The sequence below is a fragment of the Corvus kubaryi genome, unplaced genomic scaffold (genome assembly GCF_017639235.1).
Source record: "Corvus kubaryi isolate FWS band 111438036 unplaced genomic scaffold, C.kubaryi_AGA036_p1.0 69, whole genome shotgun sequence".
NCBI lineage: Eukaryota > Metazoa > Chordata > Aves > Passeriformes > Corvidae > Corvus > Corvus kubaryi.
In genome coordinates, this window is record NW_024582057.1 from 10,389,462 (window position 1) to 10,415,277 (window position 25,816).

The 25,816-nt window shown below is 35.7% G+C and overlaps 1 protein-coding gene across 5 annotated transcripts in view; it reads right to left on the reverse strand.

Annotated features, from left to right (window-relative positions):
• The window catches only part of RELCH (RAB11 binding and LisH domain, coiled-coil and HEAT repeat containing), a 76,783-nt gene that overhangs the window by 37,018 nt on the left and 13,949 nt on the right, over positions 1-25,816 (reverse strand). For 3 of the 5 annotated variants that reach the window (XM_042048990.1, XM_042048989.1, XM_042048992.1), the window contains exons 2-10: positions 23,184-23,273; positions 15,159-15,230; positions 14,994-15,049; positions 14,771-14,884; positions 12,589-12,792; positions 12,408-12,499; positions 11,124-11,432; positions 6,710-6,785; positions 6,239-6,334 (exon numbers count right to left, since the gene is read on the reverse strand). In XM_042048990.1, coding sequence (XP_041904924.1) covers positions 6,239-6,334; positions 6,710-6,785; positions 11,124-11,432; positions 12,408-12,499; positions 12,589-12,792; positions 14,771-14,884; positions 14,994-15,049; positions 15,159-15,230; positions 23,184-23,273 — 1,109 coding nt within the window. Of the gene's footprint in view, positions 1-36; positions 144-6,238; positions 6,335-6,709; positions 6,786-11,123; positions 11,433-12,407; positions 12,500-12,588; positions 12,793-14,770; positions 14,885-14,993; positions 15,050-15,158; positions 15,231-23,183; positions 23,274-25,816 lie in introns of those variants that run through there. The other 2 variants (XM_042048991.1, XM_042048994.1) reach the window with 2 other exon arrangements.

Consider the following 25,816-nt stretch of genomic DNA (forward strand, 5'->3'; position numbering starts at 1 on the left):
CATTGACATGGGGCAGATACAAGGCTGGTTCTTTACCTTGCAGAAAGCTGGTTATTATAGCTGACGGAATTAGCTGTGTTTTCTTGTCCATTGGTCACATTCTCTCATGCATACTATGGGAGAAGAGAGTGTTCTCTGCAACGCTGCATCAGTGCTTCTACAGTTCCTTCTATTAAGGGGAGTGGAGAAAGAGTGAGAAGTCTTCAACAGTGTTTTCTGTACTCCCTATAGCCCTCATGGACAGCAAGGTAGAACTGGAAGCAAAGAGGACTGTGGGACCAGAAGAACAAATATGCTCTACAGAGGGACAAGACAGGTCAAGCGAAGTCTCCCAAAGACTTATAAGTGGCAGGTTCTTCTCAGGACATTCAGGAGCATTAACTACGAAAACCAAACTACAGGTAGGTTTGAGCTCATTTCTTCCTGTTGGTAAGGGTCATACCTTTGATGTAGATTTTTTTTACAGATCTCAGATTTTGAAACCAGCAGAGAAGCTATAGAAAGTAGTAATTTTCCAGTAAGACATGGTAAGATTAGTATTTGGTTGTTTAAATTCAAGAGGAATGTTCACAACATGGTTACAGAGACTCTATATAATTACTAATAATCAAGGAGTGGACTTCCAGTGCTATTTGAAACACTCTGCATTCCTTGGGAAGGAATACCACTTGTGCTGACAGTCATAAAGCAAGAACTTAAGTTTCAAGAAAAACCCAACAACTCTCTCTCTATTTAATTTGGGATCCTTCCTAAATATCCTGTTCATCCCCAAGTCCTTCTTTTCTCTTTTGCCTCTGAGTTTCAGAACACAACTTTTGATACTTTATGTTGGTGTTAGTCAACAGGAGTGACTAGTGACTTTCATGGCCAGAGCAAGAAGACAGACTTCCACAGCTTTGATACTGTTTTCCTGTTAGATTCCAAGCAGACGGACATCGTAATGCTGTCAGCACTTGCAGCTTGATGCAATAAAACATTATGTGTCATAGGTCCCACCTCTACTACTGAAAAGCCAAGTTCATATCTGAGGCAGTTTATCTGTGAGCTACCCACACAAAGAACAGACTGAAAGAAGTTATTTTGGTTTTACAGTGAGAGAAGCTACCTACAGGTGGCTGACAGACAATTCTGTGAGGCTGACCTAACACACTGCACAGGAGAACTGAAACAGCCCATCTTCTCTCTGGTCTGCTTCTGTGTTACTCTCCATGTAGGTCTCTCCAAAGAAAAACTCACATTTTTCTCGCCATAGTATCTCTGGAAAATTTCTTCCTAAGTTAAACATCTTGCTCCATTATCTTTGAAAAGGATTCACGACTTGAGTTGATTAAAGTTCTCAATAAAGGCAACATCTACATGGGCATATGGAGTAGCTTTCCCTATGGTCAAAAGAATGTGGCTTTTTAATAGTAAGTAGTACCACCTGAACTATATGCAAGACAGTTCCTCCTACGTATTAAAAGTATTACAACAAAATATTAAACTTTGGTTTTTTTTAAAGTGCAGCATATAGTGAGCATCTTAGAAGGTAGCAAGGAATTTTCTGTCAGTGTTGTTTCCATCATTATATCTATGTTTTGCTAAATATTCCAACAAGTCTTCTACATCTTAGTTGCTCTCATTTATTACTGTCCTGTTGTTGGAATGTTCATAAGCAAAGTAATTATCTCAAAGAATAAATTTAACTAGTGTTAAGTGTCGAGACTGGTTACTTCAGTAGGTTCAAACAATAATATTTTTCATTACTCCAAATATTAATGTATTAATATTGCAAGCAGGTGACAGTATATAAACCAGGATGACATGATCAATTTTGTTAATGTGTTCCTTTTAATCTTCTTTAATAGTCAATACTTATATTGTGAACTAATGCTATGTTAAAATTACTCTGTAACTTAGCCTCTGACAACAAGTAAATAAAATAAAATAATCTTATTGTCTGCAAATGAAATAGCTGCAGGTACCAACAAACCACTGATGGGGACTTTCTTGGGCAGGAATGTATTTGAAGTTCAGAATTTATCCTTTTAGTTTTAAAGTGAAAAAAATATTTAATCATAGGATTACGGCATGACTCAAAACTTTGTGCTACTAATCTTACTAATATTAAAATCACAGCTCTAATTACCTTTCATGGGGTGAGACTATTATTCCAGGATCCAAAGTAAGCCTCTCAGAGATCCCAAAGGGATGCTTTTACATAAGAATCAATGGTAGGGTGTGGGTGTGAAAAAACTTTGTACTTCTTTGTCTGTATCTATTGTTTATTTGAAAACACACATATAAAAGTTTGTGATACAACAAAAGCTGGCAATTCAATTCATAAACATAAAATTCAACTCCTTGCATCCATGACCTATGTAAGCTTTACAGAAAAAACTGTGAAAGACGTCAGCTTCCAGACTAGAGAAGAAAAGGACACTCTATGAGACCGAGCTATTTTACTCTACGGAAGCTGCGCTAGGCCCTCATATCAAGGAGAAGGGAACAAAAGGACTTAAAAAATTGTTGTGTCTCATGTTTCTGGAGCACCCTCACCCCCAGAACAAAAAAGCCCTGCAAGCCAACACCAATACAGCATATATACCAGAAAAGGACCAGCAAACAGGCTGTGGTCAACACTACCCCTGTTTTTTAGAAACAATCTGCAGAAGCCTAGAGCAACCTAAGTTTTACAGAGTAACAAAGTATTGTAATTGTTCATTTAGATTTCTTTATTCTCCCCTTTAATGTGAAATTAAAGTGATCATCTAGAAGATATTGATAACTGACAATTTTCATGCCCAGCAACTCAGGTTTATGTACCTTTATCCATATCCAACCAGAAAGAAATCTGCTTGACACAACCCTGGAAACAGACAATTAAGTATACTGCCAAGATCTGACACAGTACTCTTTTACATTTCTTTAACAAAGCAAGTATTTTATGGCTTTTAAAGCATAAGACTGAGATGAAAATTTGTAGTAAGATACTCAACTCTACTGTGTTTTAAGAGACATGCCCGAGAATTAAAGTGCCTTGGTGATATTTACATGCAGTTACCGCACATTAATGTGATTACTTTCAATCTACAGTGGAGATCTAGTGGAGTTGAGAATGGCATCAACTCAGAGACTGAAAATTCAACACTATCTTTGCTTCAACTTTACAAACAAATAAAAGCAATACTCTATTCTTAACATGTTGAACTCTCTATAAATAACAGTTTCTCAGTATAACTATTTAGTGGTGCATATTCAGTAGACCATTACTATTATGATTTTGCTAAATTTGCATAACACAAAAGAAAGTTAAAGACTAATACTGGAATAATGGGCAAGATGAAAGATGTAAAAAATTCAATGAAAGTGTTGATTAAGAACAAGAGTAATAAGATATTAAGCAAAACATTTACTCTGGGCATCACTCCATTAAAGGACTACATACTGCAGAGTACGGAAGTTGTACATACAAGGTTACTCTTGTTTCCTGACAAAAAACCATTGACTTTAATATCTTAGAAAGTGTGAAGAAATGAGTATTGCACTGATCAGTTATTGCAAAAAGTTTTAAAAGACTGCTTCCCTCTAATTACATTTTAGCCAAAGGAATTTTTTTAATGGTACATCTGTCAACAAATTGAAGGTGGCTGATTTTACTTTTGCCTTTTTTTTTTATTGTTAATGTATTTTAAGTGGTAAAAAGATAATTGAGAAAGCAGATTTCAATGTAGATCAATTTTTATGAACCCAAGCTGCTCATTTGCAAGAAGTGTTATCACAGACTGCATACCCAACCAATGAGCTTTTTTTTTTTTAAGAATTGGGTTTTAGCATTTTGTTACTGCTCATTTCACTTACGTGGATTTTTTGCAACATCTCCTTTATTTGTGAGTGCATTCACATATGAATCTAAATACTGACATACAAGTTTTCAGGGAGTTAAGATAACCTAGATGCTTGAGATGAAAACAAAACTAAATTTATATGTTGTTACATGAATTTTGATAACTACAAATTGCTTTGAGGCAATTTTCCTGTACGGTGCATTATTGATTTTACACAGTTGAACTACTTTTTTTAGAAACAACTGAAATGATCCCCTCAGCCACTCTACTCAATACTGTGTGTCTTTCCTTCTTTCTTACCTTCCATTGGAATCTAAACTACAGACATTAAAGAACAATTAAGCTGCACCAATATATAAAAATAAGAAATAATTTCAGGAATGTCAACTATAATATTTGCTTACTACCAGATCAGGCAGGCTGCTACTGACCTTAAGATGCTCAAAAGCATAGGAAACATGGCTTCTGAGTCTCTGCTAAAGGACAAAAACTATTGAGAGGTTGTCAACCTCTGCAAACTCAGTTTCTCCAAAATGGAGATGCATAGCATGTAATTTTCAGCTTAAGATTTTGCAACCAATTTCAACATGACGAATGCTTAAAGAACAAAGATATTTCAGGGAGCCATCAAAAAATTATGTTTCACTCTAATCCTAACACATTGATAGTGTAAGATCTTAAATACTACCATTCTTCTAGTTTCAGAAGAGACTGGCAAACACTTTGCATTGTGAGTTGAACCTGTTACACATCCTTCTCCAATTAATGATCATTAGGTATATTTTTACACCCTTCTCTGTACAAAAGTCTCAATATAAGGTTGTTTTTGGACAAGACTCAAAGTTATACCTTGTGGAAGAGCCTAGTTCTTAGGTTAGCTTTTCATAATATTGATTATGATAAATACTGACAGATGATCTACCCAACTTTTCCTTCAAGCTCCATGACTACATCAGAAAGAACATTGCAACAGTTATAGCAAAAGGTGGCAGGTAACTAAAAAAAGGTATTTTTAAAGCAAATTTCAATTCTTGAAACATTAAGCATCCTGTGTAATCCAATTACTCAATTCTCATTTGTGGCTTTTTCAATTAAACTGAAACAGAGAATTTAAGGCAAAAATACATGTAATTAAATGTAACTTTCACTGTAAAACAACCTAAGTAGGAAACAGACTAAAAGGCCACAAAAATGTTCAATACATTACACAGATTATGCTACAAGCTGTGAGAAGAAGCCAAAATACCACATCCTGCCAAGCAGAAGGAAGGAAAGGAATAAATAAGAAATCAGAAATTAAGCACTGATCCAGGAACATTCACAGAATTATTGTGAAAGAAAGAAGCATTTCCAGAGCACCCAGTTAACACCCCTATCCCCTCAGAAAAAAAAAAAAAGTCTTTTATGAATTTTCAAAACATGGCACATATCTCAAGTTCACCATGTCAGCTGCTGACAATTACTTGTATGGTATAAAATTTTAGATTACAGGATCAGTACAAATTTCTTGCGGAATTTTCAAAGCCTTAAAATGAATTTATGCAAAACACACAACTAAGTCTACCATACTGTAGGTCCCCTCAACAAGGACTAAAACTTGCTCAACAAGACATGCTACTTCAAACCTTTTATTTCAGTGTCAACTACAGGGACACTGAATTTTTGTTTGATATGTCTTCTTCAGTTTATTTTTGTTTTAACATATTTGGTAATGTGCAATATTTAGACAAAGCAATTCAAAACCAGTCATTTTTTTCTTTCCTTTCTCATGCTATATAGCATGAATGATTACGCAAACCATCACCTTCAGTTACATTCAAAATATACCTTACATGTTCATAATTTTTAGTTAGTCTCATTTTAAAGTTAAGGAAAACACATAAGCAAGATTGCTCATTTTCTTATGAAGAGGTATTTTTGATGAACCTTTACTTGGCTGATACATGGAGCTTTGAAGAAAAGACAGTAAAATAATTTTTTTTGCTGAAAATTATTTTTGTTGAAGTACATAGTGCTGCAAAAGAACCTGAACATTATTCCTTATTTAAACTGATAGACAAAATAAACCAAACAATGTTTGAACTCATGGCCCCTGTTCTTTACAATGCACATTGATACAGTATTCCCTAACAAAAACATTTGTGCTGCCACAAATAGATGGACCTACAGTAACAGTCTTGCTGAATGCTAATGGGTGCCTTAAGCAGAGGAAGAAATATTAGGATACCATGCAGATTTACTGAACTCACCTGACAGAGGTGTAAAACCATTTTCTAGGAGCAGAGATGCATGCACAAAAGTAAGAACATGATTGCAAGTAATAGACTTTCATGAAATTGGACACAGCATCTTCAAAATGAACAACAAAATATCATGATAAAAGTAAAATGTAAAATTTCAGGGTTCCTCACCTCTCGTTTTGCAAGCAGCACATTAGGAACAATATGAGGCAGGCAGCGTCCCAACATTAACATGACACTTTTTTCACTGTCTGCAATCCGAGACACCTAGAAAACCAAGTTGCTTGTTTGCTTTTTTTAGAAGCGCAGGAACAGAAAAATACCATTTGAAAGGAATAATAAAAATTGCAGCAGGTTGATCACTTACCAGAAAAGTATTTAATTTACTCCCACACATTAAGCTGTAAGTTTTTGACTTACATGAATCCACTTGTAGAGACTCAAAACTTCCCGGTAATTACACTTCTATCACTAGGTTCGTTATTAAGCATAAAATCTGAAAGCATATCCTTATTTCTTAACTTTCATGCACATAGATTCATCTCTCCATCTATGTCTTGTTTCAAAGCAATTATTGCTTGTTTACCTATTGGTGCCATGCAAAATGAAGGATCTTTTAGTTTATGTCAACTGGAAATATACCTCTGATCCCAAACGGCTGTCTGCTGACATCCGACAGAAAGACAGTAGTGCTTGATGGAAAGCTGGTGACAATTTCCTGAAATATCATCAAAAAGGGAATGGGGGGAAAAGCATAAATCAGAAAGGTGATAAAGCAAGTCCTTTCACTCTGGTTTAATCAGCTAGGTAAAATGACATCCAGAAAGCATGTTTAAGTGATGCATACTACAGAAGTTTTAAAATTATCTTTGACTTTTAGGGTGTTTAGTTTGTAGCAAGAAAAAAACCTGAGTGTCCTAATTAAGAAGTTACTTTTAGTTCCAAAAAATGTAACATTTTTCAAACCGCTGCACAGACAAAAATAGGACTAAAGCATGAAGAAAAGGAAGCTTAGGCAATACAAGAGGAAGCATACAATTATGCAAACGGGGTGGGGTGGGCGCAAAAATCACACAAAACAGTAATTTTGCTTAATGCTCCAATTCTGCACGTTGAACAAAAGCATTTGAGTAGTCAGTCAAGTTACAAGCTTCAAGCTTAAATAGAGTTTGCTCAACTGCCACTTTGGGATCTAACTTTGGATTCAAACGCAGCCAGAACCTCAAAATCAACCTTAAACTGCTGTCTAAGTCCTCATACAGGGTGCCTCTGTACAAGCACTGCCTCATGGCCACATCTAGCACCAGCCAACACAGCTGAGCTACTCAAAGCCTTACGCATCCATATCAAACCCTGATAACAGCCTCAAAACAGCCTTGTCTGAAGAGGATAATTTGGCAGAAATGCTCTCAGAAAACAATTACTGACCACTACATTAAACAGGCAAGCAGCAGCACTCTATTTTTCCCAGTAATGACAACTTCCTCTGCGCCTTATCTGAGGCCTGTACTTAGATGCTAATCTAACAGTGCTTCATCCACTATGTTTAAAGAAGAAAAACAACATTTGTCTTCCAAAACATGCACAGAAAGCATCTCACTCATTGTCATCATCTGCTGTTTGAATCCTCCAAAGACACTGAGAGGAGACAACTCCTGTTTATTATGTGGAAACTGGTAACACTTTTGAACCCTCAAAAATGCACCCGAGCGCACAGAATCCTACACACAATTATGGGCATGGACGTGCATTTTATCTAATAGATTGAAACATAATACTTCTTACAGTAAATACACTATCATTCACCCTTTTCTAACTGAAAAAGCCCATTAAGAATCAAAGCTCCTACTTATAATTACTTAAACTAATCTAAGATGATATTGATAAATATACCAGTTTTCCTCTTCTCACAACTTAGAAAATTATGATAAATAAGAATTTTTATTTATTACTTAAAATCAATTTTCTTTCTTAACAGTATGGATTTTTAAAGTAAATTTTAAATTTTAATGAAGGAAGCTTGTTTTAATTCTAATCAGCTTGGTTTTGTGCAAAGTTCACTTTTAAAAAGTTACTAAACTACTTAAATGATAGCTAGTTGTAAAGGATCTCTTTCACAATATGTTAGTCCTTATGCTGTAAAATATTCTTGACTGACAGACTTACAAGCTCTACTCAAGACTCTACAGTTTTTTGGACAACATGAGCAAGCACTGCAAAGCAGCAGCTTAACATTAACACAGAGGCAAGGCCTTGGCCAGCCCTCTGCCCAGGCTGTCCCTCAACTTAGCATTCATTCTACAGAATGTCATATCCTTTTCCACTTGGAATCCTACTTAAAATCCTACATAAGGGCAAAGTTCCATTCCCACTTTGCAGAGGCTGAAAAGTAAGTATGACAATATGTCACTGAATGTCCCTGTGCGGTCAATAACAGCAACCTCTGGGCAGTGTGGATCCTGTTACAATTGCTGGCTATACTTGGAGTCCAGAAAGCTTCTCCTTAATGAAGTCTAAAAAACATCCTTGATGGCTACGCTGGACAAAAATGATAGAAGACCAAGGCCTCTTGCACACAAGTCAGTGGCAAGTCTCTTCAAGGGCCAACAGATGCCAGTAGTGAAGATGTTCAAACATAAGAAAGTACAAAGAATAAAAACCTGAGCACTATTATTCTATTCCATATACTTTGGGACAAAAGAGTCAATTCACTCAAAAAGCCAGGACTGCTGTATACAGAAGACACCTTGTATTTGGTGCAAATTACCACACACCTTAAATTAGTTGAATAAACACATGTGGTGCAGTCTATTTAAGCCACTGCTAGTGCTTTGTACTGCAATCTGTTAACTGAGGCATTTTTCCAATGATGGCCATGTCCTCATTTGCCAGCATGCACACACAGCTGCTCTGAGTGCAGTCACACAAAACAGACTCACTTCCTCTTCTCTCTTCCCATCTGGCCAAGATTTATGCCAAGAATACACTCTACAGATACAGTAGTAAAAATCTTGCCTTTTAGGATAGTCTTAGTTATTAACCCTTAATACATTCTGAATAATTTACAGTAATTGTCTTCTACAAATAACCCTGGATTGAAATCAATAAATATCCAGCATTTCTATTCTGCTGCTTCTCCCATAGACCTCAAAAGATTTAACAAATAATCTGTTTTCTTAGTAAAAAAAATATACTGCATTATTACAAATCTAGGGCACAATCCAGGAAGAAAATTTAGTACTAGACACTGATCTATAAAACAAATATGCTTTCCTTTGACCCTTCGCTGACACATTAAGCCCAAAGCAGAGTACAAAAATAGCTACATATTACACATGCATTACTTATTTCTGCAGTGAACTGCATTTGAGGGGACTTCTATAGTTAACTCAATGGGGATTCATGGCTTCATTGAACTACTTTTCAAATAAATCTGTGTGCAGTTATATTTAAAACAGCTGTGAGCAGCAAAACAAATGCTGTTCTTCTAGACTCTGTCATAAATTCCACTGGAAATACACAGTTCACTCCTCACTCAGTGATTTAATCCTATTTTGATATACATCCTCACTATCCCCAAACCATCAATCTAATATTCATGCACTTCATGCCACCCAGCACTCACCATTAATCTGAGCAAAAAGAAACTTGCAACAAGCCAAATGAAAGCACATAGACAAGTATATAGCAATCAATGCACAACAGCTGTAAGTTTTGATTACTACATAGTCTAGATTTTCAGCTAGGATATGAAAGAAAAAGAAAAAAATCTGGAAAGCTTAAATCAAACCACTGACCATTTTACAGAAAAACCTAAGCTGCTCTACTTTCCTGTTAAACACTAGTGTCAACTAAGAGAGAAGAAATTTGTTATGAGACTCTAAAGTATTATATTCAGAAATCAGAAATCTTTCCTCCTATCCAATTCTAAAAGTTAAGATATCATTGAAAATGCAGCCCTGACCCTACAAGTTAGTGCAAGAAGTACAGAAACTCCAGAAAAAGAAGGATTGTTAGGGTTTGCAAGAAAAGAAAATTACTAGCAACTCTTATTTTGGGTGTTCTTTTTCTTCCCCCCACTACAAGCTTGCATTTATTTTTCCATCTGCACAGAATGTCACACAGATTTCTACTTGGTATTTTCAGATGGAAAGGTAATTCTAGAAACAAATTACACTATCAACACCAGCAAAAGCTCACTAAGAGAACTGATAAAATACAAAGCAGGATGGCTGCCTGCTTCCCTAGGAACAGAAATGGTAAGATCATAAGGTGATCTATGTGCATATCTTTGTCCACTGTGGTGATAATTACAAGTTGTACGTACCCTCATTATGTTTGTGGTCCATGTTACTCCTGATGACTACAGTGGTTTAGCTATCACTTAATGAACAAGTCCCCTCTTCACTATAAAAACACTTGTACAGGTTGAAAGGGCTTTCTCAAGAACACTTACAAACTCAGTCTCCAAGTAATAACACAACACGAATACCCTATTTTAGTTAATAGAATCATAGCTACCCAGTGAAGGCTTGCCACAAAATCAAAACTCAAAAATGCAGTATTGCCATTAGATACCTTTCTGATAGTTAAAAAATAAGTAAATGAAAAATAGTACTGCTCTCTAGGAGAGTTATACACATCTACATAGAAATGGTAAAAAATTTTTCCAACAAGTCTTCAAGCAGAACAGAAGAGAATTATGAAATTAAAACTTAAAAGCAAATGGAACTATCTTGTCTTCCCATTCACTATTCTGATTGTACCTGTTTTTTTGTTGCAAGAAACAGGGCTGGTTTTAGAAACAAGTAGAAAGTGAAAAGAAATTCTGAAACTTAATACTAAAACTGTAGGTTTATCATATGTACTCCTTCCTAAAGAGATTAGGAACAATATAAAAATATCAGCACTGTACCCTAGAGGTATGTTAAGTCTTTTATTTGCCTTCAAAACACAAATGATCTATTCATTTGGCAGAATTTCACTGTTAGAAAAATATCTACTCACTTTACAAGAATTTTTAATTATAACATGCAGTTTACAACTTATCACTAACCTATTAGGTTTATCAAAGTGGACTGCAGCTTTAGATGATGGAGTACATGAGGACAGTTTCTCTGCCTCTTTAGAGGGCACAGAATTTAGCATATCATCTTTAGAAGTCCTTGAATCCACTTCAGCTGATAAAGCAAGGCTTGTTTCCTCAATGTTTCCATGTTTATTGTCATTCTCAGAGCTCTTGATATCCAAGTACCGTCCATTGTCCTCTGAGACTGTGAGAGGCACTTGTTTTAAAGAAGGATGGGGAGCTACACCATAAACTGTTGACACAGCAAAGTTTTCATTCTTGAGAAGATCTATTTCACTGAAAGAGCAAAATATGAAGTATTTTTGTAGCTTTCATGCAAATGCTGTTCAAATCACACGACTGCAGCACAGAAATAAAGACAACATACTGAAGAGCTCAACACACTCAAGAGCTCTCTTCTTCAATTCATGTGTGTAAAAATTTCCTGTAACAGAAATAACTTCCATCACACAAATTGCTCAAATAAGCACTAGTTTCATTGAGTACTTTGGTAAATAATTAGTAGCAGGAAAAATGTTGCACTCTGAGTGAATCAATGAAACAAGTGAGTAATGAGTTTTATCTCCTTCTGGCTGAAATATGAGCACTGAGACACAAATTGTCACAAGATGGAACTCTATCTAGGATGCAAAACTTAAAACACGACAGTGGTGAATCAATATGTACTATCCTATCTGGCTTTGAAATGGTAAGTATGCAAGTCAATAAAGCCACTTAAAATTTATGCACTTTCCCAGATGCTGCATTAGTACACCTCATAAGAGGAATGATATCTTGTGGCTTACAGAATTATGTTTTGACCTAAGCTTTAAGTATCTTTTTTTTTGCTGTTATTAAAGATACTGTCATGTCTACTAGTCTTGCTCTTCAGAAAGAAGACATTTGGTGTTAAAACAAGCATCTTTTTGACAGTACTTGCAAGCTGTACCAAGGAGTGACATAAAGCTAATTGAAGAAAAAACCTATGTAAAACAGATCAGAAGTGATTCGGCTTTCAAAGAACTAAAGAAGTTACATTGAAAGAACAAAACTGATTACAAAATTAAATTATATAGGTAATAATAGGGAAATAGTCAGTTTGAAGTCTCTTCCTTTTTCTAAATCAAGTACCATGTATTGAAAAGGAAAGACTGCCCTGAAGAATTCCTAGTAATTTCCTATATCTAAGTTATGTTTTCATATACGTGCTAGAAAAACATGGAAAAGTTGTTCAACATTTATCAGCAGTCAAGTAGGTTGATAAGTACATACCTTTCAAGTCTTTGGATTTGTTCCATCAAAGACCATTTCTCACTGTTTAACACGCTAATTTGATCTTCCAATTTTTGCACTATTAAACATTGCTAAACACAAGACAGAAACAAAAGAGTTTAGTACAATAAAGCTAAGCAGTTCAGCAAACAGCTGCAGCATTTCTTCTGTACAGCCTTACTTCTATTGACCGTGGTGGTGTGTCAAACACAGGGACGGTCCCAAGTATAGGAGTGTCAACCTCTAACTCATCATCTTCTACTCCAACTGATGCATCCACCACATCTCTCGCAGTAACGTGATGGTTTCCAAAGTCACGGTAGAGTTGTAACAGGTCAGGAGGTTTTGGAATGTTCAATCCTACATCATCCCAAAGTTCAAAATCCTTCAAAAGAATAAAAGAAACTAAAGCATACAATATACTTCCTTTTATTTTCATTTATCTTCCTCATTTGACCACAGGTGATGCAATAGCGAAATAATCACATCAAGACTGCATTGTAGTAAATTAGAAGCTTAACTCAGCAAGAAACAATAGTAGAGGAAGGATCCACTTCATGAAGCAAAGCAGTCTCACTCTAAAGGCAACTCTAGGTAACATACTAGAGACAGAACCTCCCAAAACCACATACGTTACTGTTTTTTCCTAAGACATGAACACTTTTTAGAATCAGAAATAACATTGCTCAAATTCTAGCAAAAGCCAATGCATGTTGATACAAGGCAGAGATAGCAGTTTTGTTCCCATTTCATTTACAAGTGCAGGTGTAATTTCCCTGAGGCAGACAGTCACATTATCACAGAATCATTCAGGTTGGCAAAGACCTCTAAGATTATTGAATCCAACCTTTGACTGATCATCACCATGTAAGCAAGACCCAAGTACTAAGTGCCATGTCCAGTCATTTCTTGAACCCCTCCAGGGACAGTGACCCCATCTCCCTGGGCAGTCTGTTCCAACGTTTAACACTTCCATGAAGAAATTCCTCCTGATGCTCAAAACAGCTCAAACAGCTCTGTAGATGACTGATAGTGAGGTGCAAACAATACAAGGGCCTCCCTGTCTCAAACCATCACTCTATGTTTTTCTCATTGACATCTTATCATCCTATTAGTACAAGATTACTCCATGTCTGTATATATAAATAAGTACATGCACTGTTACACAAGAGGTGTGATGGTCTCCTTAATGACAGTAAATTTAAGTATTTGTTTAAACTTTTTTCCTGTTGTTCCCAGCCTTCACTGTATTTTTTCCATAGTCTGGTCATGTACAGGAAGGATTATTTTCTCAAAGAATTATGTGAATAATGTAGAAAAATATGTGCCTACTATATGCTAATTGCAGTATATTTATATTTACCTTTTAGAATTAAGAATTTTGCCTTTTTTTTTTTTGCTAATTGTCTCACAACACAAAACATTCTCAGTTGAGAACACAAATAGTAAGGACAAACTATTCATCTCTTCTCTTTTGGGGGCTGTATTCTCACAAGTATTTGGACCTTAAGTGCAAATATTCAGCGGAGGTGATGATTCAGAAATTCTATTTAACAACATATTTGCTTTACCGATTAGGATATGAAACACAGGAAAAGTATAGGAAGACCAGTTACCGATAAAACTGGATGAAACTCTATATTTAATTCTTCTGGTAATATTCCAGTTTTGTGATGAATACATATTGGGTGTTGATGTTACTGGCTGTTCTACCCAGAAACAGTCAGAATGTAATTAGAACCTTCCAAACATTCAAAGATATTCTTTCCATCAAATGTAAGCGAACAGAGATATGTTGAAACTGATCATCTTAAGAACAATGCATCCAAGCACAGCTATGTTGGGAAAGATCTAGCATAACACCTTATTACCAAGAACTTCTTCAATACTGTACTCAGTGCCACAGGTGATTAAGTATACTCTCACACACATACAAATGCCCAGAAGACAACCAATGGGTAAATTTTATAGCCTGTACAAGTCAACTGAGCAGGATTTAAGGAAAAGATTATGTTTGAGAATCAGATCCTTGAGTTTAACTGAATGTGTGCCACACTAGAATATAAAGAAATACACAACTCACAGTATTTCACTTCTTGTTTTGCTTCCTTTAAAGAATGCAAGCATTCTTGTCTCCTTCCTACAAATTTTGGGAAACTGCTGCTCAAACTGCTGTGCTTTCAAACCATGGTTTATATATGAAAATGCTAACTAACATATTTAACCTTTAGCATACTCACATACACGAAGCAAACTACATGCAGAGGAAAAATCATTTAAGTTCACTTGATTTTATGACAAGATCAGAATATGGAAAGCAGGCATGTAAAACAACCCCAAACAAATCCACAAGCAAACTTTACCTGATCATGATTTTCATCTGAAAATGTTATTGATGTAAGCTTGTAACTATTCTTCAGTAAAAATTCATTAACTAGGAAGTTTAGAGCTCTTTTCTCAAGAGGTCTGATTGGCTCCTGGAAAAAAAAAGAAAATATACTAGATCTTTGGTTTATCTCCCTTCCAACTATGGAAGCATATCCATACTAAAATCCATGCAAAGCTCATTTATCACCAGCCACCTACCTGAATTTCAGGACTTGATTTATAATTTTTTCGTTCCTGCAAAGGAACTTCATTTTCTGGGGAGGAAAAAAAGAGTAACTAAATTTTACTCTCTCACAGAGGATGAGCTCAGATACTTCTACATTGTTTAAAGTAGAGACTTAAGAAAAGGTTTATGTACACCACCTGCAGCCTGAGTCAGGTTGGCTCGAAGGGCCTGTATGGTCTCCTTGGCTTTCCGCAGTTCAAACTCCAGGACTGGACAGGGATTTGGATTAAACACACACAGGCATCCAACCAAGGCAAGGGAAACAAAAATAAAATATAAAAAGCAAGGATGGGTGTGAAAAAAAAGATACTGTTTGTATTAAAAATAAAGCATGCAATCTTTATGGAACTTATGAACACATGCAGCAGAGTTGGTCTGAAAGCAAACTGGTGAACATTTTCCATAGTTTCACTGGCCTTAGGTTAGCTAAGTCAAAATTTCAAGCTGTCTGACAAGGACTCGCTGTAAGGTTTTGGGATAATATTTGGGAGCTGATGCTGTCAAATGTTCTGTTTTTTCGAGGCAAGAAGAGTATGTGGGCAATCAGAACACAGATCTAAATGAAGCAAATACGCCATGGCAGCAGAGGAAGCTGTCTCCATGTAGCAAAGCTTAAACCATGAAGTTAATGTACAGTCCCATTGAAACCACAGAATTTTTTTTGAGAATTAGATCATACACCAAAATTTTAGCAGTTTAAATGGGAGATCTTGAAATGTACTTTATCTTACTAAAAAGAATAATCTCATTTTAAATTTCTCTTTAAAAATAGTGGAGTTTTAGGAATGTCCTAGAGTCGATTAAGATTTTGAATTCAGTTCACTGAATTCAAATGAAGAGATGCACAAGACCAAAATACCCAAAAAATGCAGCTCTTCTGCAGTACTTATAAAAAAGCTTGAAAGAAAAAAAGTCTTTGCACCATTATTCTTGAAAGTTTACAGTGATTTTCAAAGATCTAGAGTCAGCTTTAAATTCAAAAATACTTAATTTCAGCTTTCCATTCTCTCTTAAATTCACCTTTCAACTCCCCATGTCATTGTTATGTGTTTCTCATGTTCCAATGTTTCCTCCAAAAAGGGCCAGTGGTGATTTGTGTGCACTGGGATTTCATGTGTTTTGATGCTGAGGTTATATGTATGTGGTGGCTTCAAATTTTAACCCCCTGGACCTTTGCAAAACACACAGCAAATGTTCTTTTTAACAACCATTTACAGTTAGAACATCTCAGGAAACCTATTTAAGAGATTACCAGATAAATATATGCATTTCATTAATTCTCAGATTAATCTCATCACACCTAAACGTACAGTTACCAGAAGGAAGGACTCTCATACTTAACTAGAAGAGATGAGCACAGAACACCTACCATGCTGAAGTGTTAGATAACCTATTTAGAACAGTTGCGTATCTACTTTATTCCCCTGCAAAACGGAAAGTGTTGTAGCACCTTTTAACAAGAAAGTTTCAATGAGATCTTTAATCACTGCCTGGAAACAATTTAACATGGCATTTTTCAGAGGACAAAGCACAGCAGAAACACTGCATTGGCCCTTGCTGGTAAAAAGTGTTACTGAAATAAAACCATTTCCTCTGTTGACCATCTGTTACTCTTTTGATAATTAGCACTCATGGAAAAAAGATTCACTCAGTTTGCAGTTCTGCATAAAAACTGAAGGAGTAACTACAGTACACCACATTTGCTACATGAAAGTAACTTGTTTGATGCACAGAATTTTACTGCAGCAATACAAAAGCGCAACTGAGGATACAATGAATAAAATATGTAAAATCTCTCTAGCATTCAGCAATGCTGATCTGCAAATACTTCTGTGCAACAAAGTTAGAAAATGCTCTCATGGTAAAGTAAGTACCTAATTTTAGCACTTCCTCACATTTGAGTTACTTATTCACAGTTGTAAGATACTAATTTGTTACTTTTTGAAAAATTTAACTCAAATTAAGTAATTTTTCTTATGGAAATGACTATGTGTTAACATTTTACTCTTGTAAAATATTTTTGAAGACCAGAACAGTTGCAGATCAGGAGTGCCCTGCACTAGAATGATATAAATAATAAAAAAAGTTAGAAAACCACACAAACTATAAAAACTCAGGAATCCAATTAAGGGAAATAGGAATAAGACATGTCTGAAGGCGTAGAAAGCCAAAAAACTCATGTCAGACAAACCCATGTCAGACGGCAAGAATTGATTTTTAGTGAACTGTAATGATGCTGAAAATTCCTAGAAGTCATTAGGACTTTCCCCATTCAACCTTGAAAGTAGATTACTCTGCTGCATGTTTCTGTTACTTAGTAGAAGATTCTAGACATTGTATATTTGAGAAGCTGTCACTTGGTAGCATATCACAACAGCCACACAATTCTACCACAACACAGCATTGTTACACAGTTGTACCTCATCTAATCTTACTAATGCCACCATTATAATTGCCATCATACAAACCTTGATGCTTTCAAGTCAGTCACAAATGTAGTTTTTATTTGAAGTTTGTACATGTTTATACAATCATACATGTAAATAGCTATAACATTAACTTCAGTCAAATGTTAAACTGTGATTAAAAGCTCTTGAAGTTATACTGAAATGTGATCTTCTGCCAAAACATGTAATGATTTTTAACTCAACATGTCTACCAATGAAATCAACACTAGAAACCCTCATTTTTTGATTCTAAAACATTCTCTTAAATAAAAAGGCAACTTTTAAACCCCTTTCTTTGTAACCATTATGAAGTATTGATTTTAATATAAATGACCTGATGCCTCTTCCCCTCCCCTCTCCTGCTACAAGGCTGAAACTACGCCTTCAGAAGCATTGACAAAGCCAGCTAAGGTTTAATTTCGTGGTTGACTAGGCTGATAACATGTAGAACTCCTAGCACTTGGTGAAGGAGCTGACACTCCTCAAGAATGATGCACAGAAGTTTTGCTGCAGACAGCCTAAGAAAGGAATACTTTAGAAGGATACAGATACTCCTCTACACCAGCAAAGCAAAGAACAGAAATTTAGAGCCTTGAAGTTGGTTAATCTTCCTACAAGGAAAGCGCATTTCTGAACAATTTAGTTTGTCTTAGGAGAGAAAACTATTCCAAATCTCAATGGCTCTTGTGCTTTTTCTTTATTAAAAATTTCTAATCACTACAGCTACCATCCTGGAAAAAATTACAAAGTCTGACTTAAAATGGGTGAATCTTTCAAGCAAGCAACAATGCATTGGACCAAGGCTTTCAGACAGCCATTTTTAAATGTTTCAGCTTTCACGCAGCTAATCTAATACACCTTAAAAGAGAAGTGCACATCGGGAATGAGTAGCTTGTCTGCTGAGCTTTGAAATTTCAAAATTAAACTTTCTCAAGGGTCTTATTCTATTGACTTACATGGATTGAAAAGTTACCTATGAAGAACAACCTGCAATCTGGGATTGAACTAGTTGAGATTTACATGAACAGCAATCTTGTTGAGCCAAGGCCAAAAAGTTGAGGAAATAAACAGTACTTCTAAAATCATCCAGCACTTGCATTGTACAAGCAGTATTATTTCCAATTATATTACAACATTATATTGTACATATGAATTACCTTGTCAGATTTTTGCATACTTCACTATGAAGTACTCAGTACTTCAGATAATGGTAGAAGGGTAGTTTTATGTTGTGAAGCCACTATATGGCATTTGGACATTTTCTTTTAAAAGTAGCTCTCCTTTGAAGTATCAAGGGCCCCTGCGCTTACCCAGCTTTCCTCAAACTTTGATACTGCTACAAGCTTTGTTATTCCTGCCATTTTGAGTCTTTCCTCCTTGCCAAGTAAATGTAGAACTTCAGATGTCCTAAATCATGCCCTCTAAAACTTGTATGACATCCCATTACATTTGATGAATCTGTGCCTACATTTTGAGTCAATCAGAAGAAATTTAAATTCTCTGACAACAGTTAGCAACGCAGCCACTGTCACAAACATACTTCAGAACCTGAGGTTTCCCAACTCCCACTTTCCTGATATAAGAATTAAGAAAAGAAGTGGCCTTGAAATGTGAAACACTTCAGCACGTAACACAAACAGCCCCAAATCAAAAAGCCGTGCTTCAGCACAAGAGATGACTACCACACAACAAAAATTAAAACCAGCAGGAGAGTTCACAAGCAAGTATCAGACAGCTTGTCACTCTAATAGTGGGAGGCCAACACTTGACTCAGTAGCCTCATTCGTGCTTTGAAGTTAATGAGACAGGACCAGCTACAGAGAAGACCCGAACTACAGCAGACTTGTCTTCAGGTTCAACCCCTGGAGACCTTCAACCCGGAAAGAAATTTAAGAGGCTTATAACTGCTTCAGAGGGCTTAAGACAGGTAGCGAGAAGACAAAAACAGATCTGCTTTCAGGATGAACAAAGTGCAATGTTAGCAAGTGATAGTTGTATTACAGATGCCTTTTGTGTTCTGTTTTTTAAATTTTGTTTGTTGATCTTTTAAAAAGATTTTCCTCTGATTTTGGTGTGCATAAGTTAATAGTATCTACTGAAAAACAAAAGGGCTCTGTAAAAAGCAGAAACTGTGAACCTAAGTCTAGATAAATGAAATTCTTACAAATAATGAAGTGTTTTTTGAACTTCTCTCTTCCCTTCAAATCTCATTCTGCTAATCAGAGACTCAGCCTAGCTAGAAATCAATGCTAATACAGGAAAATCTGAGAATACGTATGATTGAAATAGAGTTTGATTGTAAGAATTAATTTTATCATCACTGAAAACACAGCATGTGTTTTTAAAATGATCAGATTCTCAGTTATGTCAAAGGCAGGATAGCAATAATAAACATTTTGAATTATGCAAAGTAGGGGGTTTAGACCATGGCAAATTTAAGATGTGGCAGAAGATTCATTTCTTTAGACTGAATGTCAGGAAACCTATTTAAAGCAAATGCTGTGAGTACTCAAGTTAGGCATATCCTTATTACACAGGAAGGGAACAGGTTTTCCATTCTCTAGCTGCTTTATGGAAATTATGAGTATTTGGAGGAGGTCTACTAACCCTACCAAATCCTTCAGTACTGAGTTTATCCTAGCAACAATTATTTCAAGCACTTAATACATGAGTTAGGATTCAAAACTTACCAGCAGTCTTAGAGAACAAGTTGTTTCCATCTAGTAAATTGCAAGCTGTAAGGATGCATTTTGGTTTTTTTTATCTTATTGTTGTATTATAATACATTATTAAATGTATTATCCAAATTGTTACGTAACTCTCATTTTCATTAAGATAGGGTAGATAAAGAAGAAAATTTATGTTTTCTAAATCGCAGTTAGTTTTTTCATACTTATCCACACCCTGACTGGCTTCTGTGACTTGCATCTTTTCAGTCAAGCTGATAATAACATTATAGAAGGGCTCAGGTAGCTTCCTTTTATCAGATTTCTCAAGTGAAAAGCTCACAGCAACTCTTCAAAACATGTTTGCTTCTAGGTCAAATTTTGATTCTAATACGAGATTAAATGAAGTGGTCTAATAGTCTTTAAATACCGAAATCAATTTCAAACAAAAGTTGACACAGTTATTTCCAGGAATTTTTTTGATTGTTAAGACAAAAAAATATAGCAGCTAAGTCTACCACTACCCATAACGGGCAAATGGAATATGGTGGCTTTGGATGATGCATGCAGACATTTTTTTGATTTGGGGCTTTCTAACATTGCCAAGATGTAAAAGCATTTGTAAAGTGGGTATGTTATAACTTCAGTTTTAAAGTTCTTCTGACTTGGAACTAGTTCATCCGTTTCATTTAGTGACTGATGTGCATTTATTTCCTATCTTTCATTTGATAAGATAGGGAACTGATATGGAAATCATGTGTTCTGTCCAAACAGTAAAAAACAAAGATAGCAGCATGAGAAGGGCATTTTCAAAGAGAAACTATTCAAACCTCATCCTCAGAACTATCAAAAGAAAAATGTGACTATTCGATCATATGAAAGCCTCAAGCTTTCACAACAGATGACAATTTTAATCTCCTAAGCATCAAAGCTCTTAACTGAACAGAAAGAATTTCAGAAGAAACAAGCGAGATGGATTTCCACTTAGGTGTCAAAGTGCATCTGCAGCTAAGAACAACTTCAAAAGCAGAAGTTGTAAGCCAGAGTTTGTTTAAAGAAGGAACTGGATTTGCAAAAGTTTTGAAACCTCTGTTGACATAATTTTTTAATGTACAAAATAAATACTTATCAGTTTTCGAAATTGCTCAGGAAGATGGCTTTTAACAGAATTGAGGCAACATTTTAAGCAATTACGACCGAACTAGAATTTTAAGTAGAAACGGGATATTTTTGAAAACTATCAGTCTTTACAAACATCCAGAAATAATATTCAGTCTTACTTTGTTCTTCTGTTACTTTTTAAGAACTCTTTGAAAAACATCTCTAAAGGAACACAGAACTGTAACGTAAATACCCTGACATACAATTTCCTCATCAATTACATATGACAGGAGTCAATCACTATATGGTAATTATCAAAAATACTGATCAATTTTAAGATTTACTTAATACTTAATTTTCAGCTGTATTAATTTCATACTGGAAGTAATCAATATTTTGTTACTAATGTTCTGTCAGAAGATTACTGGTTCTACTGGATGCAAATTCTGACTGGTCCATATTTCTATAAGCATCTCTAACCCAGTTCCAAGGACAGCTCCAAGCAAACATCAGACTAGTTCTCTACTAACACTATCGCCAAGAAATACTGACTAGAATCAGGAAAAACCTACCAAGATAAAGAAAAGAAATAAAATACTGGGATTTTGCTTGTTTCTTCCTTGCATTCCAGGACACAATTCATAAATGCTTGGGCTCCTTGAACACAATTTGTTTACAAGATTAGTTTTCTATTTACAACTATTGCCTCCTTGAAAAGGACTACATATACAATACACATATTGAAAAAGAGAGTAGCTAGATAGTAATAAGAATCCAGAAGTTTCCACATAAATTGAAGAACAGCAAGTTCCTATAGTTCTAGGCCAGAACACCAAAATACTGGTATTGCTTCGTGTTTGTGAATTTCATCCAGTCCTTTAATTCAGCAACACTGGCTGGATAAGAAAAATGAGATTTTCCCACCATTTCACACTGACCCAGAAATGAAATTTCAGAATCAAGATCCTTTACAGAACTATGTTTCATCAGCCTTTCTGTTGCTTTTAGAGTAGAGACAATAGAATGGAACAGAGACACAGCTGCTTGCATCACTTCAGGTTTCATAAAGCTCAATCATGTGAGCAGAAGTCACAGCACGGACAACTTCCATGAGCTCAGGATATTGAACAGTATTAACTGACAGGAAGCAAACAGAGCTCTGTAGCCATTTTTAGAGAGCTTTTATGGGTTTCTCGGTGGAAGCTGTGAATAACTTAATATAGGAACTTGGAAAAAATCCTGGACAGAGAAACATGGATCACATGCAAAAGTGGTTACTAAAATAATTTCAAATATAAGAGAAGGTTCTGCCTTTGGTGATATAATAGATCCAAAATTAAACGTGCCAAAGGCTCAGAACAAAAGGCAAAAAAAGACACTCCTTTAAACCAATCTTACAAAATCAAAGAATCAAATTGGAGAGAAAAGCACTACAATTAAGATTTGTAGCAAAGAAGATTTGTGGAACTGTGTAAATCCCAAATTTGCTCTGGGTTTGGAAATGCTTATTTGATCTCCATGAAAGCCATATTTAAAAGATGACTTGCAACAGATCTTTACATCAGAAAGCTCTCACCCATGTAGTAGTCACAGACCACTATGTAGAATAATTAATTGTATGTTTCAGCTGAACAGCAGTAGTCAATATCAAGTAGGCAGTATCAAGACACAGTTCTACTGTCAAAAGCTGGGCACAGTTTGCAATTATAGTATTTGTTTCTGCACTGGTGACATCTGGAATCATACAAAAGGACACCTGCCTGAACATTTACAGTAACTACAGCAGAAGTGTCTAAAGCATGATGCTGTCACTAAGCACCTAGTTAAACCACCTCAGTAAAATCTTGTCATCTTCAGAAATGTTCATTTAAATATACTTATGCTAGAAACAACAAATTAAACAGTAAAATTAACATCCTGTGATTCCTAAAACATATGAAACACTTACCTGCTACTCTTTCATCGGTTTCTCTATTGCCATCATCAGAGTATCTTGCAAAATCTAAAGAATCAAGAGTACTGATGCTTCCAGCACGATCTTAAGGGGGAGAAAAGAAAATTATCAGAAAGAATCCTGAAGAGTCTTTTCTAGAGAAAGCCAAAACAGCACCTTGTTTCAGGAGCTATAAATTGGAGGCTACATGTTCTGCAACACTCAAGTTTTACTGCATTTTCTAAAGGTCTGTAAGTAAAGAGTACATCAGTAAATTTGAACCAAAAATACAGCACTACAGCAAGTTCATTGAACACAGACTGTAAGAGATTCTTGCTCCCTCTAAAAGATGGCATTTCTAGTCTGTCCACAGCAAATGAGGAGCAGTGCACTGCAGTACTTCCCCTTTTCCACAAGGGCCAGGGACTTTGGCTTGGACACACAGGTGAGAATGTAAAAGAAACCAAACTGTTGTGTGACAAGTTTCATGCAGTTCCCGTTTAACAGAAAGCTGTAATTGCCTCAAATACTCTACTTCCTTTTCCCATTTTTAGTATTTTAAAGCATGGCAATGTGACCGAATACTTTTTTACAATCTCCTGACCTAGCCTTTAACTTCAGTACATACTCACTTAATCAACATTTACTAAGGAACACAGTATCTAACAAAAGCAAAGGAAGCACAGCTCATGCTATTGCAGGTATAACATTCACACTCTACAATTAAATTCTTAATTTAAAAAAGAAAAAAATCAAGAAATTCCATAACCAACATAAGGTTTGGACCTGATCTTGACATTTTTCATTTCAGGGGAAAGGCAAAGAAAAAACCATCAACCAAAATGCAATTTTGATATGTCTGTTGAAGCACATGTTCACCTTTTTATAATAAAAATGCACAAATTACTTGGTAACAGAACTCAAAATAAATTGAACATGTTCCTAGCACAATTGAACATGCAGAAATTATATTAAGTACCTTAGTATCTTTCTTCTCCTTTGAAATTAATTTCTATGTAGCAGTTCAGAAATAATTACATTAGAACTGCAGTCACATTAACAAAGAACAAACTCCACAGAGCTGTCAAAAAAACTCTTAACTGTCAGTGGAAATAGAAGCAATTTCATCACTTGTCAGTCAAACTCTGTCATGACTAACATCACTAAGTATTTAACCTCTCCTCCCATTCTGCATTATGTAAAAAAAGAACAAACAGAACAAAAAAAATTCTATTAATGAGTTTCTTTGTATATTTGTGCCTAAGTTGTACTGTAAGGTCTTGTGACATCCTCTCTACATGTAGACCAGCACTGCACTCAAATAATAACACCTGAATTAAGACTGATGAAAGTATTTACACTGAAAAGATACAGAGAATACTAAACTTACCAACTCTAGCTGAGTTCCACAATATCAAAACTTGCCTGAAAACCATAACTTGTCTGTTCCATGGACATATAGTATATGACAGTATACAGTTTATATCTAACCACAGGGTTTTTTCCTGTTACAATGTTTTCTTATCCAAACAATGAAACAGGCTGTTGCTCCTCAGTGAGTGTCTATTCAGTCATCGGTTTTAAACATCCTTGTTCATATGCAGGTTCCAGTCTTATCCTCTCCAATTTTTTCAGACATTAATCTGATTTAATAATTCTCTGTAGGCTGTTCTTTATAGCTTAGCAACACAGTACAAACTCTTTGTTTTATATCATCTTTGGAAAATGGACTGTTGTGAAAACAAACCAGTGGGGAATCACATTTGAAGAGATTAAGTTCAAAAGCGAACATGAATTTTGCATGCACAGTATGAAAGTCTTTAGAACTGACTTTTCAAAACACCCAACACCGTGATGAGTAGATACTGCTCCAACTTATTCCACTGGGAGTTACAAGATCATTTTTTGAAATCTAATACACAACATTCAAATGGAGATCTCAGTGACAAGCTGATGTTGAAGAGAAGTAACCAAGTCTCACATACAGCATCGCTACGGCAAATGCAGAAATAAAACAGTTCCCTCCTGCAGTCTTGCCATCTTCACAGATCAATTTTCTAATTGATCTGTGAACAGAAGCAAAGTAATATCAGAGAAACTATGCTCAAATTTTCAACTTAAGTCAACCACATCACAATTACTGAAGCATCCAAAGCCATAAGCAACACAATATTTCTTTATATGGCTAGTGGTGCACTTCAGAGACCAAGGCTCTCCTCTGAAAACTGATAAACCCGGACATAAAACACAAACTTACTGGCCAAAGCCAAAATTTTCTTGAAAAAAACCCAAACCACCAAAACCCAGTTGCCTAGAGAAAAGAAGGGGGTAATCACAATCTTTGTCAGGATGTACACAACAGAAGCTGTTTAAGATCATACCAGCAACTGAATCCAACAACTCACAATATCAATCAGTTCTACAACCTTAATGGTCCTACAGGAACTCAGCAACACCAAGGGGGTTTACTATTTCAACACCCAGAAACTGCCTTAAGCACCACCCCTGCATGCACAGCAGCAATTTTCAGGGTTGAAACTTGTACATTCACCATTTAGACTTCACTTTATCATTACAGTGTTCATAATAAAAGCAAACATCTGACTTCCTTTTCATACAGGCCAACATTGAGAAGACACACAAGCAGC